At 49.4% G+C, this 19,811-nt stretch overlaps 1 protein-coding gene across 2 annotated transcripts; it reads left to right on the top strand.

Moving 5' to 3' along the window:
* The first annotated feature begins 1,547 nt into the window (after positions 1-1,547).
* On the top strand, positions 1,548-16,081 carry xkr5 (X-linked Kx blood group related 5). Of its 2 annotated transcripts, none has more exons than XM_012964043.3 (7): positions 1,548-1,717; positions 3,947-4,130; positions 9,143-9,333; positions 9,594-9,803; positions 9,908-10,077; positions 10,798-10,909; positions 13,501-16,081. In XM_012964043.3, the coding sequence occupies exons 1-7, from the start codon at positions 1,645-1,647 to the stop codon at positions 14,556-14,558; spliced, it is 1,998 nt and encodes a 665-aa protein (XP_012819497.2). In that variant the 5' UTR covers positions 1,548-1,644; the 3' UTR covers positions 14,559-16,081.
* Positions 16,082-19,811: the final 3,730 nt, after the last annotated feature.

Below are 19,811 nucleotides of genomic sequence, written 5' to 3'. Positions count from 1 at the left end.
TTTATTCTGCAGAAAGCATTACCATACCTGAGTAACAGCCCTAGAAGCTCCCTCTGTTCATTTAAACAGCAGCTGCCATTTTAAGTAGCTTCCTGCTGCAGCTCTAGTCGTTGTAGCTCAGATCACACATTCTTTAAGGAGGTGGGAGGGAGTTCTTAGCATTCTTATGGGAGGGGGGGCAGGAGAGGGGAGAGAGCTGTGCAGGCTCTGGCCCAGGGAATGAAGGATGTTTCTGAGAGAGGAAGTCAGATACCCAAGAACATGTTTACAAAAAAGGAGACAAGAAATCCTGTGTTTCTTTTGACAGAGGATATTATAAACACCACCCGCCATAGAATAAGCCATTAGTTGCACATTGCCAGCTGCCGGGGGCACAATTTGGCAGGGGCCCACAATTAGCGCATAGCAATAGGCATATACTGCCCACTGGGGCAGCCTGTAAGCAGTCACCCCAACAGGCCTTCCAACTGCCCCACAACTACTGCCTGGGGCATGTCTTGAAGTGCCCCCCATACCTTGGGTACCAGTGGATTAAACCCATTTCATTAGAAATTCTAATGTGCCAGTACCGCTAGGGTTGCCACCTTTTTTGGAAAAAATGACCGGCCCTTCTGTATTTCTAAGGTTTTTCCCTATTAATAACATGGCCTATTCTTACAAGCTTTGCAACTGGTTCCCATTACTTATTTTTTATATTTCTTGCCTCCCTCCTCTGCCTTTTTTCAGCTTTCAAATGGGGGTCAGTGACCCCGGGAGCCAAAAACTATTGCTCTGTGAGGCTACAATGTTATTGCTATTGTTACTTTTCATTGATAATCTTTCTATTCAGGCCTTTCCCTATTAATATTCTCATCTCTCGTTCAAACTTCTGCCTGGTTGCTAGGCTAATTAGGACTCCAGCAACCAGATTGCTGCTCAAATACCAAACTGGAGAGTTGATGAACAAAAAGCTAAATAACTGAAAAACCATAAAAATCCAGATATTTACAGGAAGAAAGTCAGAGATAAGGGTCACATACACAGAGGGAGTGGGGGTTTGTTCTGTAGATAGGGTCATTGCAAGGTTTAGACCATTGGAACACGTTCTTCTATTTTTCTTCTAAGTTTTATGAGGTAAATTCTCTGTTTTTCTCACACCTCCATCTTAAACTCAATTAAATAAAAAAAAATTAGGATCAGTTAACCTTTAGTCTATGTACTTTTCAGGACTATAACCTCTATAATCCTTCAGTTCAGCACAAAAATTAGGAGAAGTGCATTCTGGAAGTTGTAGTTCTGTAACAAAACGTCTACTTATTGGCTTCCGGCTAATGGCCGGTCCCACCCACTCTCACAGCGTCACATAGCAACCTGCTGCCACAGGGATGAAGGGGGGCTCTTTTTATTAAGGGGGGAGTCCAGGCAGCAGCTGGTCAGTGGAGACGCAGTCTGGGCTTGGGCGTGGTTAGAGGATTTAGTGCCGACATGTTTGCCATATATAGAAGAAAAGGCGTGGCCAAATGAGTGTAACAGCGTCTCGGCCAGTGAGGATGAGCGAAGGCGTGGTCATGGGAATGCTGGCCCGTCAGGGGAAGGGGGCGGCGGAAGGCGGGAAGTTCGGATCTGCTCACGGTTGGGAAGCGCTTTTCCCCGGGCCGCTGCGGGATGGAGGCCTCCGGGAGCAGTGTGGGCTGCGCGGCTGTGTCCCTCCTGCTGTACCTGATGGAGAGGGGGGCGGGTAAGTGTGTGCGGCGGGCTGTGCGCTCAGGGAAGGGGGGTCTTCAGCTCGGTACCTGTTTATTGTATGGAGATGCGCTGCTGGGGGCGGGTATACAGGCCTGACTCCAACTCCCAGCATCCTCAGGGGGAAACTGTGCTGCTACAGGCTGCCACCCACACGGAATGGGGAGTCACAGGCTGTCACTGCTTACTGTATAGCGGGGGGTGGCACATACTGTGTCCCTTATTCCCCTGCTTCATATTAATCAGTGGCTGCTGTTGGGCTAGTGATTAATACAACTGTGCACTTGCCCTTTAGCCACTGTATATGCTTATGGTCATAATGAGACTAATTACTAGGGCAGTGCTGCCTAGCCTCTTCTTGGGGTGCCCCCCCCCCCTCTGGGGCTGTGTGTGTGGGGTGCCCCCCCCTCTGGGGCTGTGTGTGTGGGGTGCCCCCCCCCTCTGGGGCTGTGTGTGTGGGGTGCCCCCCCCCTCTGGGGCTGTGTGTGTGGGGTGCCCCCCCCTCTGGGGCTGTGTGTGTGGGGTGCCCCCCCCTCTGGGGCTGTGTGTGTGGGGTGCCCCCCCCCTCTGGGGCTGTGTGTGTGGGGTGCCCCCCCCCTCTGGGGCTGTGTGTGTGGGGTGCCCCCCCCTCTGGGGCTGTGTGTGTGGGGTGCCCCCCCCCTCTGGGGCTGTGTGTGTGGGGTGCCCCCCCCCTCTGGGGCTGTGTGTGTGGGGTGCCCCCCCCTCTGGGGCTGTGTGTGTGGGGTGCCCCCCCCCTCTGGGGCTGTGTGTGTGGGGTGCCCCCCCCCCTCTGGGGCTGTGTGTGTGGGGTGCCCCCCCCTCTGGGGCTGTGTGTGTGGGGTGCCCCCCCCCCTCTGGGGCTGTGTGTGTGGGGTGCCCCCCCCCCCTCTGGGGCTGTGTGTGTGGGGTGCCCCCCCCCCCTCTGGGGCTGTGTGTGTGGGGTGCCCCCCCCCCTCTGGGGCTGTGTGTGTGGGGTGCCCCCCCCCCTCTGGGGCTGTGTGTGTGGGGTGGCCCCCCCCTCTGGGGCTGTGTGTGTGGGGTGGCCCCCCCCCTCTGGGGCTGTGTGTGTGGGGTGGCCCCCCCCCTCTGGGGCTGTGTGTGTGGGGTGGCCCCCCCCCTCTGGGGCTGTGTGTGTGGGGTGCCCCCCCCCCCTCTGGGGCTGTGTGTGTGGGGTGCCCCCCCCCCTCTGGGGCTGTGTGTGTGGGGTGCCCCCCCCCCCTCTGGGGCTGTGTGTGTGGGGTGCCCCCCCCCCTCTGGGGCTGTGTGTGTGGGGTGCCCCCCCCTCTGGGGCTGTGTGTGTGGGGTGCCCCCCCTCTGGGGCTGTGTGTGTGGGGTGCCCCCCCCTCTGGGGCTGTGTGTGTGGGGTGCCCCCCCCCCTCTGGGGCTGTGTGTGTGGGGTGGCCCCCCCCCCTCTGGGGCTGTGTGTGTGGGGTGCCCCCCCCCCTCTGGGGCTGTGTGTGTGGGGTGCCCCCCCCCCCTCTGGGGCTGTGTGTGTGGGGTGGCCCCCCCCCCCTCTGGGGCTGTGTGTGTGGGGTGCCCCCCCCCCTCTGGGGCTGTGTGTGTGGGGTGGCCCCCCCCTCTGGGGCTGTGTGTGTGGGGTGCCCCCCCTCTGGGGCTGTGTGTGTGGGGTGCCCCCCCCTCTGGGGCTGTGTGTGTGGGGTGCCCCCCCCCTCTGGGGCTGTGTGTGTGGGGTGCCCCCCCCCCCCTCTGGGGCTGTGTGTGTGGGGTGCCCCCCCCCCTCTGGGGCTGTGTGTGTGGGGTGCCCCCCCCCCTCTGGGGCTGTGTGTGTGGGGTGCCCCCCCCCCTCTGGGGCTGTGTGTGTGGGGTGCCCCCCCTCTGGGGCTGTGTGTGTGGGGTGCCCCCCCCTCTGGGGCTGTGTGTGTGGGGTGCCCCCCCCCCTCTGGGGCTGTGTGTGTGGGGTGCCCCCCCCCCTCTGGGGCTGTGTGTGTGGGGTGGCCCCCCCCCCTCTGGGGCTGTGTGTGTGGGGTGCCCCCCCCCCTCTGGGGCTGTGTGTGTGGGGTGGCCCCCCCCCCTCTGGGGCTGTGTGTGTGGGGTGCCCCCCCCCCCTCTGGGGCTGTGTGTGTGGGGTGGCCCCCCCCTCTGGGGCTGTGTGTGTGGGGTGCCCCCCCCTCTGGGGCTGTGTGTGTGGGGTGCCCCCCCCTCTGGGGCTGTGTGTGTGGGGTGCCCCCCGGCGCTGTGTGACATCCTGTCTCTTTGCTTGCAGAGCTGGCGGTGCTGGTACATTACTTTCTGACGGGTCAGTACACATGGGCCAGTTGCACTCTCGCGCTGCTAATACCGGGCTGCTTGGTTCAGGCCTTGAGTTTTGCCTGGTTCCGGAAAGAAGGGCCCGCGGGGGGCTTCACTGTGACCCTCATCCATGTCCTGCAGCTGGGAATCCTAAAGAGGTAAGTCTCCCTGCAACCCTGAGCAGTGCAGGCCATGCTACACACGTGATCCTGTATGACGGACATGTAGGGATATATGTGTAACCCAAGTGAGCCCATACCCATCATGTTACCCCCCGGCCAAAAACTGGATGACGTGTGGGGGCCCCGCCTGCAGAGAAGCCAACTGGGAACGATATGCCATCATGTGATTGTGCATAAAAGTGGCCATACAAGGTGTGATCCGTTCGTTTGGCCAACTATTTTTGGCGATATTGGCCTAATTCAAACGTTTGGCCCTAGGTAGGTATATGGGCAGTAGAACTGAGGACCTCATCAATGAGCCAATGCGGTCCCTGATCAGACAGGAAAATTAACCCTGCCTGATAGAGATCTGGCCATTTTTAGGCCCAATAGAAGTCGGGGGTGCCCATACACAGGCAGATAAGCTGCCAAATTGGTCTGAAGGACCCAAATAGGCAGCTGAAATCTGACAGTGTATTGTTGATCCGCCATACACGTATTGAATAGCATACGAAACAACGTTTCACACAATATCGGTGCGTGTATGGCTGCTTTAGGGTGAAGACACATGGAGATACTTAGTATTGTCTATGGCAGGGTAAAATTATGGAATTTGGTGGCCGTGACAAGTAGCTGCTACTAAGAATTGCCTCTGGTAAAGTATAGTAGAGACAGTTATCGGTAAATAATCAACATTGTCTATTCTGTAGCTGTTACTAGTAGCTCTGTGTGTCTTTACCCTTATTAAGGTGGCCATACACAGGCTGATTGTAGCTGCCGATATGGGTCCCTTAGACTGATTCGGCAGCTTATCGGCCCATGTAGGGGCACAAACGAGACGGGCCTACCCGACCAACATCTGGCCTGAAATCGGGCAGATATTGGTCGGGTAGGTTAAAAAATCTAGTCCGATCGGGGACCGCATTGGCTCATTGATGCAACCCCCGAACAGACTGCACCTATTACCGGCGTTCTAATTCGATCGTTTGGCCCCAGGACTAAACAACCAAATTAGCCTGAATTCGCCCGATATCGCCCACCCGTAGGTGGGGGATATCGGGAGAAGATCCACTCACCGATCTGAACGTGTATGGCCACCTTAAGTCTAAAGCTCAGCACACTGTAGGTCTGTACATTAGATGAGGGCTGACAATTGTTTTTGTGCATGAGAGTGATCTGTGCAGCCTTGTATTTAGTTGTGCGTCTGGATTCTGTGCCCTGTGTGAGCAGCTTTGTCTCTTGGTGTAACCCAGGGGTCCCCAACCTTTCTTACTCGGGAGCCACAGTCCAATATAAAAAGACTTGGGGAGCAACACAAGCACCATAAAAGTTCATGGAGGAGCCAAATAAGGGCTGTGATTGGCTATTAGGCACCATCTATGCACCCTATCAGCTTACAGGGGCTTTATTTGGTAGGAAATCTTGTTTTTATTCAACCAAAACTTGCCCCCAAGTCAGGAACTGAGAGCAACATCCAAGGGGTTGGGGCACAACATGTTGCTCACGAGCTGCTGGTTGGGGATCACTGGTGTAACCTAATGGCTTATCAGCTGTTCCTGCTTCCCTATTGTATTATAATTTCCTTACAACAATGCAGGGGCGGGGCCAGCTGAATAGGTTTCTCTGTAAAAGGCACCAGAATGTTTTTGTATAAGCTTTACAGAGAGATACCATAAAACTATGACAGCATAGGGATTCCCCTGTACTAAGCACAATTCAGCAGGAACAGCCCCCTAAGTTTGCTCATAGCCTGTACAGAGAGATACCATAAAACTATGACAGCATAGGGATTCCCCTGTACTAAGCACAATTCAGCAGGAACAGCCCCCTAAGTTTGCAGGAACACCCCACCATAATCAGTATGGCAGCTCTGATGTATTGTTACTTACTGTAGATATGCTGTCGGGGCCCCCCCCCGTTTTTTTTTTTGTTTTTTTTTAAATATAATTACTTTTCACACTGTTATTTTGTTTGGATAAAGGGTGTAAATGTAACTGTAGGCAAACATTGTACTGACAGTGCTGCGCTGTTCCCAAGTGACATGTATATATTTTTGCTGGTTCCCAGCAGTACCCGGGGCCTGCCCTAGAGGATACACATCCTGCGCCAAACTGTGCACCCGTGTCACCTGTAGCAAATATTTTCTCTGCTTATTAAAAAACAGCCGGGGATAATGAAAACAGAGTAAACAGGAGGGAGCCCGGAGCTGCTTATTAACATTATGTCTCCCTGAGGTGCCTGTCGGCAACAAGCCTTCCTAGGGCCACAGCCATAGTCCCATCTAGGGGCCAACACTGGGCTGGGTGCACCCCACAGGTCACCTGGGTAACAGCCCCTGTATGTATGTATGTATGTATAATTTTATTTATAAAGCGCCAAAAGGGTACGCAGCGCTGTACAATCTTACAATATACACAATTACAGACATTATTATTGCCCCTGCAATAACAACTAGCTACCACCCTATAAAGGTGCCCATACACAGGCCGATTTTAGCCAATATCTGTCCTTTATACTGATTCGTATGACCCCCCCCAACATGAAATCGGGCAGATCTAAATCACACAGGTTTGATTTTTCCTTCTGATCGGGGACCTCATGGGCTCATTGATGTGGTCCCTGAACCAACCGTGCCTATACCTGCCATTTTAATTCCATAGTTTGGCCCTAGGGCCAAACGACCGAATTAGCCTAGTATTGCCCACACGTAGGTGGCCATATTGGGAGATGATCCACTCGCTTGGCAACCTCGCCAATCGAGCGGATCGTACCGTGTATGGCCAGCTTAACTCCTAGCTATTTGGCTTCCATTGAGTATGTGACTGAGCGACTTCCAAATACATTGGGCAAATACTTTTAAGGCAAAATAGATAGATGTGAAAAAGGTTTTATTTCTCGTGTCAGTATCTCTTTAAGCTGGATCAATGATTTTCTATTCAGGGCAGTCGGGTAGCTTCTCCTCCAGCCAAGACTCCATTTCCCACAATGCCTTGCCTGTGTAGTTACAGACCTGTAAAGGTGGCTTATTGCAGATGTGTGCACGGCATTGTGGGAATTGAAGTCTTGGCTGGAGGGGAGATGAATGCTGCTGCTTGGATTTAGTGGTGCAAGGAGTCAGAACCAGCAGTTCAGGGAATAGCAGGGAACATCAGCTTTACCAGAACAAATGAGGCTTCTTTGTACCCCGGAGCACAGTCCATACAAATAGCAGCCCGAAACATAGAATATGGTCAGTATGGACCCTCTTGGGTTGGGTGCCATGCATGAAGTCTTTCTCCCCTTATAACTGACACGTGTAGGTAGAGATGGCAGTAATGTGCATTGTAAGACAAATGGGTGACAGTAAGTCTATGTGTCTGCTGCCAAACCCGTCACTGAAGGTTACTGGCAGTTGAAGGTTCATAAGCCCCCTCTGTCTCCCTCTGCTCCATACTGAGCCCAAAGGTGCTGCATAGGGTATCCCTCCTACTGGGTACCCTTCCACCTACACTGGGCAGCCGACCCCCTCTCACCTGGTGCCATTGGCACAATAGAGATATTTCTGATCTGCTGAGAGCCGGTGCCAGGGAAGCAACTTCTGCATTCAAATATTGCTACAATATTGCTACAACATTCACCAAAATGTTTGGCAGGACCCCCCCTGAATTCAGCTCCTGTGGCACAGTTGGCATATACCCTGGCAGTGTGGCAGCTGTAAGGGAACTGGATCCTTCTACCCACAGCCATTCAGCCACACCAGGGCTAGCAGCTCCAAATGGGTCTGTGTTAACTTTACAAATTAACTCTTCCCAATGAATTACTGTTTACTTTTTTATTCTGCTTAGCGGGTAAGGGGTTAAACCCCCCCCCCCCCCCCCCCAGTGCCACGGATACCCCCAGGCAGGGCTCCTGCTGCAGACTGCACAGGGTTACTTGGAATACAGACCTTATTAGCAACGTGATTCAGGCAGCAGTGATTCATATTTCCTGTAAAGGGCATCATCTGCAGCGCACAATTCTTTCCAAGCACGAGGAGCTTTCCAGATGTCTCTCACAGGGGGCTCTGTGTCCTCTCTGGGGGCAGCTCATAGCAGCCATAATGTGCAGCGAGCTAGGGAGAGGCCCCCCGACACCTGTGCTTATTGGCTGGGAGTGGTGGGGTGCAGAGAGCTAGGGAGAGGCCCCGGTACCTGTGCTTATTGGCTGGGAGTGGTGGGGGGCAGAGGGCTAGGGAGAGACCCCCAGCACCTGTGCTTATTGGCTGGGAGTGGTGGGGTGCAGAGAGCTAGGGAGATGCCCCCCGGCACCTGTGCTTATTGGCTGGGAGTGGTGGGGGGCAGAGAGCTAAGGAGAGGCCCCCCGGCACCTGTGCTTATTGGCTGGGAGTGGTGGGGGGCAGAGAGCTAGGGAGAGACCCCCAGCACCTGTGCTTATTGGCTGGGAGTGGTGGGGTACAGAGAGCTAGGGAGAGGCCCCCGGCACCTGTGCTTATTGGCTGAGAGTGGTGGGGGTAGTGAGCTAGGGGGAGACCACTGGCACCTGTGCCTATTGGCTGGGAATGGCAGGGGGTAGAGAGCTAGGGAGAGCCCCCCCACCCAGCACCTGTGCTTATTGGCTGGGAGTGGTGGGGGGCAGAGAGCTAAGGAGAGGCCCCCCGGCACCTGTGCTTATTGGGTGGGAGTGGTTGGGGGCAGAGAGCTAGGGAGAGACCTCCTGGCACCTGTACTTATTGACTCAGTGCTACCCCACCTCTTGCACCTAACGACACCCTATATCTAGTGCTACCACCCCCATGTCATGGTTTGTCCCTATGCATTTATGTAGGTACAGGTTGCTGATGTGTATCTTTGCAGGTGTATTATCTCAGACCTAAATCCATTTCCATGGTCCCTTTCCAAAATACCCCTGTTCTAGATCATACAGCTTTACTCAACAGTCTAGTACCCCCAACATCCCACCCATGGTCTGGGAAACTGCGTTTAAGCCTATGCCTGTACACACTATACCTTATTGCCCTCATCTCCCCACAGACAGGCGGACTGCCTTCAGGTGGCGCTACGAGAAGGGAAAAGACAGAAGCCGGGGAATGAGCGAGAGCTGCTTATGCAACAGGGAGATGCGGCCCTCCTGCGGCTCGTGGAAGCTCTACTCCAGGCTCTGCCTCACTTGCTGCTACAGACTTATATCTACCTGGCCTTGGAATATACCAATGCTTATGCAGGTGAGCTAAGCCGGAAGGGGTTGTTTAAAAGGGGGTCTGTTATAGGTTTAAAGGTCACCCGCACAAAAAAAACTGTATAATGAAATTGCAAACTAAACATGAAACCAAAATTTTTTGCCTGCCCCGCCTCTAGAGGTTAAAAGGATTCATGTAACATACTAGCTATTTATATTCTGTAAGATATAAAGTACATACAAGCCCCAACTGCTGCTGTTGGATTTACAGACAAATAGGAGTTCATTTGTTGTCTCTGTTCCCAGTCGCCAGCGCGTTGCTGTCTCTTCTCTCGCTCTCGTGGGCACTGGTGTCATACAGCCGCTTCCTCTGTCTCCTGAAACCCGGACACCTCTCCATGCCCTGGGCCTCGCTGCTCTGCCAGCTGCTTTGGAGGATGGGAATGATTGGCACTCGGGCCATGGCCTTGGCGGTGTTTGCCAGGGTCTATCACTTCTGGGTGTTTGCTGTGGCAGGTAAGATGGAAGATTTTCTCTCTCTGCCTATTGGCTGGCACTCTGATCTCAGGAATCCATCTTGCCCCATGTAGCCATTTTTCCTCTTCTTCTTCTTTCTCTAGGTGCCCACTGGCTAGTCATGTCTTTCTGGCTAGTAGCCCAGCAAACTGACCTCATCTCCAGACCTTGCTACTGGAAGCTGTTCAATGCCCTAGTTGGGGCAGTCTATGTCTTCTGCTTCCTTAATGTCAGGGATGGACCTTCAAGGTACCGCGTTGCCATCTTTTATACGGTAAGGTTTTTCATTTTTATATGATTGAATTAATGCCAGAGAGTCTTTATTAAAGGGGATAGATAAAAGTCCTTTAAAAACGAAACCTGAAACCCAAATCGGTTTTTTTTTTTTTTTTTTTACTAAATCATCCATACCTGTTACAAATGTATTTAAAAATCTGAGCTGTCAATCATATATTGCCTGCCCCGCCTCTGTGGAGGCGGGGCAGGCATTATATGATTGTCAGCTCAGATTTTTAATTACTATTACTTTAACTTTACATTCAGCACTTCCTAGATGTCACCTAGATGGCAAATACATAAGATTTTGGGGGGGATACAAAGCTTTGCCTTAATAACGGTGCTCACAAAATGGCACTGGCCTGCTGGCTGTGACTGTAAACTCCAGGACTAAAGGGTAAAAAATTAAATAGTTTATACAGTATAAGTAAAGTTTTATTTTGCTCAACTAACATGATAGAAAATGATTTGGAATCATTTTTTAGGCTGACAGTTCCCCTTTAAAGCCCGCCATACCCCCAGGCCTTTGGCACCAGTGACTGCACCTATAATGAATGCTGGGGGATCAGATTTAAATGAAGTGTAAAGCAGGGAGATTTATATAGTAGGTAGGTAGGTAAGTGGCTGGCAAGTTGTACTCCTCCTTCCCATACAGGGGCATTAGTAGGCTGTTCTAGTAATGTAATGTTGTGATTATAACTGCCCGTTTGCTCTGCAGGTAATGCTACTGGAGAATGCTATTCTGCTGCTGCTTGCTACTGACTTCCTGCAGGGGGTGCTGTGGAGCAACGTCAGACTGACTGTGGTTGTGATGTGCGGATTCCTTATTGGTGAGAATGGGGGATTGATGGATTTGCCAGTCAATATGTCCAGTTTTCATATATCTGTGGCTAATGTAATCCTGTATTGCACCAGGTCTAACTGTCTGTCTATGTAATCAAACTCTGTGTGCCTGGTGCTTATTGCTCTCTGTACAGGCTATGAGCAAACTTAGGGGGCTGTTCCTGCTGAATTGTGCTTAGTACAGGGGAATCCCTATGTGCCATAGTTTTATGGTATCTCTCTGTACAGGCTATGAGCAAACTTAGGGGGCTGTTCCTGCTGAATTGTGCTTAGTACAGGGGAAATCCCTATGTGCCATAGTTTTATGGTATATCTCTGTACAGGCTATGAGCAAACTTAGGTATGGCCATTTGTTCAGGGCCTTAAGCATTCTCTCTGCCCCCCCCCCCCCCCCCCACCAGCCACTTGTAACATGATTAAAGGACTAGGAGAAGTAATGAGGAAGGATATGGCCAGTCAGCCTTGGGTAAGACCAGGAAGTTTACATTTAGTTAGCCTTCCCCACTGCAGTCAGAACCACAGCACCCATCTGTGTTTGCCGTGTGTAGTGCAGTAGCGCAGGAACAACTGAGGCACAAGGAAAAAGTTGCTTTTAGAGTGCAGGAGCCCACAGCCTGTAACTAAGCAGAGGTGGGTGATTATATATAATTGACCCATAGTGTTCATCTCTTCTGTTTCCATTATTCTTGATATTCAGATTAGTCAGTGTGCGCTGCCTGTGTAACAGCTACATACACCCAGGGAACTCAGTTTAACCTCCATTATATACGTTTCCAGTTTGCTCCCAGTACTTGCCTTATGAGTTGTCATTCAGCATATATCCCACACTGACAGATTGGAGGCATTATTACATTGTTTAGTGCAGGGATCCCCAACCTTTCTTACTCGTGAGCCACAGTCAAATGTAAAAAGACTTGGGGAGCAACACAAGCATCATAAAAGTTCATGGAGGAGCCAAATAAGGGCTGTGATTGGCCATTAGGGGCCTCTATGCACCCTATCAGCTTACAGGGGCTTTATTTGGTAGGAAATCTTGTTTTTATTCAACCAAAACTTGCCCCCAAGACAGGAATTCAAAAATAACTCCCTGGTTTGGGGGCACTGGGAGCAACACCCAAGGGGTTTGGGAGCAACATGTTGCCCTCGAGCCACTGGTTGGGGATCACTGGGTTAGTAGAAGAGAGTCGGACATTTATTTCCGTGTAGTGGGTCTGCTGTTTAAAGGGCCCCTGTATGTTTATACATTCCTGCTGAACTGATTTTAGTAGCGGGGGAATACTTATACTGGCACTGCTGTATAGAATATATACTGTAGCATCCCTGCCCACTGACTATAAGGAGACCTATGGAGATCAGCATAGTAAGTATGGAAACACAAATCTTTGTAGGAAGCATGTTACTAAATCAATGTTGCTGCCGGTTGCTATGTGCCTAGAGCCATGGCTCGTCCCGTTATTGTGCAAAGAGCCATGGGGCTGATACAAAGCAATAAGGAAACCCCAACTGAGAAACTAATCCTTCCATTGCATTAAACTTCAAGGGCTAATGTGTTCCAATGATATCCCATTAGTTCTGTCTAGAAGTTCCTGAAGCTTCCACTCCCTAAGAAATCTTTCCACTTATATAGGTCATTGGCGTCAGTATCCTGGCTTTAGCCCAAAGGGGCCAGGATGGTAAAGTTTATATCAATTTAAAAAAAGGGCCATTGAATGTATGTAATATGCACAGTTCAGCAGGAACAGTCCCCCCCAGTTTGCTCATAGTGTGTGCAGAGAGAGGCCATAAAATTATGGATAATAGGCATTCCCCTGCACTATTTAGCAGGCGCAGCCCCCTAGGTCAGCTGATGATACTTAAAGGGATTCTGTCACGATATTTATGGGGTACTTTTTGTTTCTCAATGACACTGTTACACAGCAAATAATTCCCTCTGCCATTTAACCTTTTATTCTTCAACCAACAAATATATTTGTAGCTGTAATATTGGTGTGTAGGCGCCATCTCAGTGCCTTGTGCCTGAGTCTGAGCTTTCAGCCAGCGCTACACGTTAGAACTGCTTTCAGCTAACCTATTGTTTCTCCTACTCCCATGTAACTGGAGGAGTCCCAAGCCGGACTTGGATTTCTTACTATTGAGTGCTATTCTGATACCTACTGGGAGCTGCTATCTTGCTCCCTTCACATTGTTCTGCTGATCGGCTGCTGGGGGTGAGGGGGGGGGATATCACTCCAACTTGCAGCGCAGCAGTAAAGTGTGCCTGAGTCTGACCTTTCAGAAGAAGCCAGCGCTACACATTAGAACTGCTTTCAGCTAACCTATTGTTTCTTCTACTCCCATGTAACTGAAGGAGTCCCAAGCCGGACTTGGATTTCTTACTATTGAGTGCTATTCTGATACCTACTGGGAGCTGCTATCTTGCTCCCTTCCCATTGTTCTGCTGATCGGCTGCTGGGGGTGAGGGGGGGGATTTCACTCCAACTTGCAGCGCAGCAGTAAAGTGTGACTGAAGTTTATCAGAGCACAGGTCACATGGCTGTGGCATTATTTAAAAAGCATATGTGTTGTTTATGCCTTGCAGGTTGTGCTGCACTGATTATATACTACACCCTGCTGCACCCCAAATCCACACAAATATCCCAGAGCTTCAGGAAAATGGCGCATGTAGTCAGGGCGCGGCGAGACACCTTTCCACGGAACAACCACCATGGACCCTCTGAAAGAGCTGATGGCGATACCTTCAGCACAGCTGCCAATCTGAAGTGCCCCACATCCGACAGCGAGGGCCTCGTTCATTGGCTACAGAAATCCAGCAGGCGCCATTACTGGCTGCTCCTGAAGCTAGCCATGAAAACGGGCAACGTGTCCAAGATCAACACAGCTTTCGGCGACTGCGATTTCGGCTTAACCTTTTCTCCAGGTTGTCCTGAAAGCATTCCAAACAGCGGCTACACTTGTATTAAACACGCAGAGTCTGACCATTGCCGTCAACCAGAATCTCCGGATTTCGTGATTTTGGAGTCGGAAAGGTGGGTTTTTGGAAAGACAGAAGTTGAATCGGCATCCTATGTCACCCTGGGCAAAACCGGTGCAGAAGACAACAAGGTCAATGAAGCTCGAGGAGAACGGAATCCTGGTGTTTCTCCGAGCAGCAGAGATGCCCCCCAGGAGAATGGTACCTTGTACTTTAGTGCAAACACAGAAGAACTTTTACATTCTGCTAATGTAGGACCTGAGAAACCTGGTGCTGCTTCAGTAGAACCGATCCAAACCCCCACTAAAGAAATCCCCGCGCAGGAAGGAGCACGTACTGAGGTGTATCCTGCCATATGCGTCAGCCCTATCCTGAGCTTGGCCACCAACAGCAACTTCCAGAGAAGCATTGCCCCAGACGTAGGGAGTCTGTGTGACGACTCCTCCATGTCTAATGATGAGGCCGATGTTACGGAGGCAGAGGAACTGCCTGGAGAGAGAGCACGACTTTTATTGGCTCCTGGGCTACTGGCCCCCTCTCTGAGAGGGCGACTGATTCCGGAAGAGAAGCCCTGTTTCACCTCCACCCCTAAACCCCAAACCGCAAGCGCTGAACCTGGGTTACGGGAGGATAGTAAAACCAAGAGGAAACTGCTTGAGCCATGAGTGACAGTGCAGTAAAGCAGCCTCACTGAGCTTGGAACGGTCTGGAATCAAATCTTGTATGGGTTCATACAATGGAATGTTTCCTTTTGAGCTGGGAACCTATCTGGAGGTACCGGCTACGGTGTGGGTAGTAACCCCCTGGTTGCGCTTATCCTGTGTATACCCAAATAAGCCATGTCTGTAATGCAGCCAAGGGGTTAATACAAGTATTGAACTTCTGTAAAAGGGATAATGCCCACAGCATTCCTAACCCAGAGACTTAATAATTAATCCCCAAGTCGGGAAGTTATTGACCCGATAGTATTTACATGGTGTTTGTGGCACGTAGGTCAGATCTGGTCTGTGCCATGTAACGTGTTTCTAATACACAGCGGGCGGGGGGGGGGGGGGGGCAGCTGTATTAATGACAGTGACATTGCTTTAGGCAATAATATATTTATATATTTGTAGAGTATTTGTGCTGATTTAGTATCAAGCTTGCACGGCAGCCTCAGTGCGTGACTGCTTCCCTGAGTAAGCGGAAAAGAACCACTATCTTCCCTTTGTCTCTTTCTCCTTCCATGGACTCTCTAACTGCAGCCTCAAGCTTTAAAGGTGCAATATAACTCCCTTTATTAACCTCAATGAATATGGCACCGAACATAATTGTCTATAACATTAGTGGATATTAACCATATCTGTGGTGTTTGCTCTTGCACTAAATACATTCAAACCTCTCTCCCACTTCCTGGTTCTGCCCACTCACTGAGGAGGAGTAGGAAGTGAAACAAATTACTGGTCAAGGCCTAAAGTATAATGGGCTGCTCTTTATCTCGAAGGCTGGAACCCAGTGAAGGGAGTAGTTTGTTTATACAGAGCTCATTATCTTATGTAAAAAAGTTTGTGTGTGCTTTATAATACCAAAAAATTAGGAATTTTATTTTTTAAAATTAAGCAGAAGACTTTTGGTACAAGTGCTATTGTGCTCCTGTTGAGCCAAGGTTTATGGTGCTGTCTTAAAAGGCAATGGGAAGGTTCCTAATACGGATGAGCCCCCCTGGTGAAGATTTGGCTGAATACCAAATTAAAACCACAGAGGAGGGCTCTTTAGAGGTAGCCCAAGCCAAGGTAGTTATAAGGATGCCGAATAGGCTGGCTTCAGTAATGTCTGCCGGTTTTGCAGCAGTGCCGTTCTCCAAGGATGCTCCATAGCAGTAACATTTCTCTGCTGCTTGTTTCCCGCCTAGATCGGATTAATAATATATTTATTTAAATGTATAAAAGTAACTCTAATATAAAGAAAATGTAGAAAAATCAACTACCTTGTAAATTGGGCATTTACTGGTCCAAATATTTCAATTCTTTTCATTGCTTTATTGTCTTACATTTCATTGGTACCTAAGATCTAACGATAAATCCATTTTTGGGTGTAAGCAGTTGCTGGGAGTTGTACCCAAGGGCTTCAGGTTGGCTAACACTGATATAGGGTGTTGCTGTGCTCCCTGGGGTGCCAGTAGGCAGGACCCTTGGTAGTTGCCCCACTTGGACTCTGTAATTGCACCTATGGATACATTCCATAAAAACTTGCCTCTAGTGGCCACAAATTTCATAAGTTTTGGAATATTTGCTTGACCAATCACTTTAACTCTTCAATTTTGCAAGTGAAGCAATATACAATAATAACAATATACTGTCTTCAGAATCCATAGCTTTATAAAACCAGTATTTAAAGGGGAACATCATCTTCTGAACTACAATTTGTTAGAGCCCCACACAACACAGAAACCCCTAATATCCCTATCACTGTAATCTATTACTTTAAAAAGTAGGAATAAATCCCATTTGCTGAAATCCAGCTGCAAAACAGTTCTTCTCTTTCTGCATCATTTGAAATCCTGGCAGGGGAGGAGGGACTAAAACACTGATGTTACAAATTGTAACAACTTCCCCACAGCTTACAGGAACTACATAACCCACAATGCATTGCACTGGGATGTTCCTTTCCTTATTGACATCACGTGTGCAGCAGGGAATTGTGGGATTGGGAGGATGCAGGCAGCTACTATTTGAGTCACAAAGTAGTCAGCCAAATCAGCAGGGGAACAGGGGGTGGGGCTTAGGGAACAGGGGGCGGGGCTTAGGGAATTGTTCCAAACCAGATTATTACATTAAATATCATGGAAAGGCTGCACATTTTTAATTGATGTATATTGCAAAGTTGCTTGAAATTATGTTTACTTTTAAAAATGCTTGTGTTTGGAGTTCCCCTTTAAATTGTGCCCCAAGTCCTTGAATACCTTGAGACATAGCCAGTTGGCTGGTTTGGGAAGCTTTGGTTTATAGTCTTAAAGGTTATTTGTGTTACTTATGAAGGAAATCCTGAGACTGGATCCTGCCCTACCCATAGATTGGGTTATTTATTGCTCCCATTTGGCACCTTTGTGTTACTTTCTAATTAAACCAGTGTTTGTGTAGAAATGTTTGCTTTGATTGCACGTCTTATAATAATAATAATAATAGTAATAATAATAACAATTAACACTATAAAAAGGAATTGCATCCTGGTTTATGTCTTGATTTTCTTTGAATCATGAATAAAATGGCGGAAAGGCGGAAACCGACGGTTGCCTCTCGAGAATGTGGCAGTCGGTAGTGTTGCGCTTTGCCCCGCAGGGGGAGGCGACTGCCATTCATACGGATTGGGGTGTTTCTGAGCATTTTTATATTAACTGATTTATTATAATGGCGCAGTAATTGCATTATGTAACCACTCAAGTGTTTCCGGTCTGTGCCCAGATCTTCAGGTCCATTCTGTGCGCATTTGATTGGCTCAGACGGTATTCTTCTGTATTGTGTAGATGTACGACTATATTGGATTATTTATCATGTTATTTTAGGCTGGAATATGTTTGCATGCATTACCATGTATGATGTTATACTGTATATTATATATACTAATAGCCGTGCTTGCCATAAATACTGCCATGCTGTGGAACAGGTTAGTCCATAAATAAAGGTAAAGTAATATTACTCTCCCTCGTCTGTTTTATTTCCTCCTATCCGTGTTTTACTACATGCCTCTGGGTTACTGCTCGTGCACCTTTACATGGGCAAGTCACTTCATCTGTTTGTAGGGCACATCTATGATGCCAGCCGGTTCATGGCCAACCAACATGTCAAGCTATCACCATCCTTGTCAACATTCTATTGGCTTCTTGGGGGCACCCAAAATGGCTCAACTTGGCAAATTACTATGGATATCCCCCAAGCCAGGATTTACTGGGGGGTGGCAAAATGTTAGGCTCCCCCAGTGATTGGAATCGCTTACCTGAAACCCCCAGCCGGTGCTCCTGTTAGGAGAAAACTGCAATGGCCGTACGCAACTGTTCCTCCTTCAGTCTTGGCTTTTATGTTCTACTGCAAAATCGGTGTTTGACCCTACTGTGCATGCACGGAGCCCGGAGGAGGCAGAGGAACACTCGCCTACACCCCGGCCGGGGGTTTCCCCACTGATTTGCAGTTTTCTCCTAAGAGGAGCAGTGGCCGGGGGTTTCAGGTAGGTGATTCCAATCGATGGGCGTTGGTGCGGAGCTGCCCGCGGTAATGTGAAGACGTAGATTCACTCGGCTCCCTCTCTGCGTCTCAATCCAGTGATCATTTAGCGGCTTATGTTGCTTTGAAAAGCCCAAATACTGTTGTTCTACTTCCGCTTCTTATTCTTAGCGCCCCCCCCATTTTCTAAACGCTACTCCTCCTCCTCCAGTTTTAGGGGTACAACACTCACACTCCACATTTCTTTGCGGAGCAGGTTGCTTGTGCTTTTCTAAGCAATACGGCCCCCCGTCTTTTTGTGGTGCCGATCCGAACACCCCAATTTTCCCATTGACTTTGACAGGGAAGATTTTCAAACTGCTGCCACTCTTACAGCTTTGAAGCTACACCCTCCAAACTGAAATAACATAATCATGGATTAACCCTGAATGAAACAGCGACGTTTGATGGATACCCAATGTGGGAGGAGCCGACAACAGCCAATCAAATTTCACCCATGTGGCAACTTCCAAATCCTGGACCGCAGGAAACTTTTGTAAACGTCAACAATAAGAAACGCAGAAACTTCAAGATGGCGGCAACTCCCACCCACGGTGGTTCGAGAGGAGCACAATACCTGTCTTACAATATTGACCTTGGATGCTAGCCTTGATACACTACTATCATTACTGGGTGGTACCTAACATTTGGTGCCCCCTAGTGATTTAGCCTTCTTCCTTCTCCAAGTGGTCCCTGAAATGTGCCCTTCTCCAGAGGGAAGAATCCCTGCCCATTGCCCATAGGCTGTACATATTCAGTACCTTACTCAGGGCCAATGCTGTCGGTACCTGAGGATAAAGGTAGCACACTCCCATCTTTCCACTTTGTCAAGGCTCTGCTGATAATCGGGGGGGTGTCTAAGTGGGGTATTGAGCAAATTCTCTGCCTGTTATGTACAGATTTTGGCAGAGATAATCAGAACAGTTTTTTGCTTGATCTTCAACCACCATCCTTGGATCTGGACTGGCCCGTGACTGACTAATGCTGCATTGTTTCTAAAATCCCACAATTTAAGCCCTGTGGCCAGCAGCCTATGGGGTACCCTTGGCACTCTGGTCACTCTATTGATATCAATGGATATTCATATTATATTGTGGATATTTCGTTGTCCATTGTATTCTGAGGGCCAGGTAAGCTGAGGACTTGTGTGTTTACTTGCTGTTCCGGTAATTCCTGGAACCTCGGCAGGATGGCACAGCTATTCCACAAACACTGTTTTATAAGGACACAGTTGCTCATTTACTCGGTTTATCAGCAATGATACACACGTTCACCCGGTATAATTAAAGGGGAATTGTCACTATTATAAAATATCAACTGCAGTGCATGTTTATTCTCTTTTCCAGTTATTTCTTTTCTTACCGTTAAGGTGGCCACACACTGGCAGATTTAATCAGACCCATTTCGGCAGCTTATCTGCAAATGTTTAAGTCCCATTGAGATAAACCGCATTCAGGCAACTGCCGCACCAATCTATACAAAGGAAGAAAGTGATATTTCAGTGCGGACGTTCCAACGTCACATGACTTTTCATTAAAATGAATTGCTGGGTTCCCTATGTGCCAACAACGGAATAATAACACTGGCAATGGGTAGGGTTTGTTCTGCCTTCTTCCTCATTCAGTAGCTGCCCCCGGGCATTCTTATTAAGGATCTTTCCGCTTTAATAAGGCGCTGTCCTGA

Source organism: Xenopus tropicalis, chromosome 5 (genome assembly GCF_000004195.4).
Source record: "Xenopus tropicalis strain Nigerian chromosome 5, UCB_Xtro_10.0, whole genome shotgun sequence".
Taxonomy (NCBI): Eukaryota; Metazoa; Chordata; class Amphibia; order Anura; family Pipidae; genus Xenopus; species Xenopus tropicalis.
Note: the sequence above shows the minus strand (reverse complement) of the source record. Positions and strands in the feature narration are given on the sequence as shown.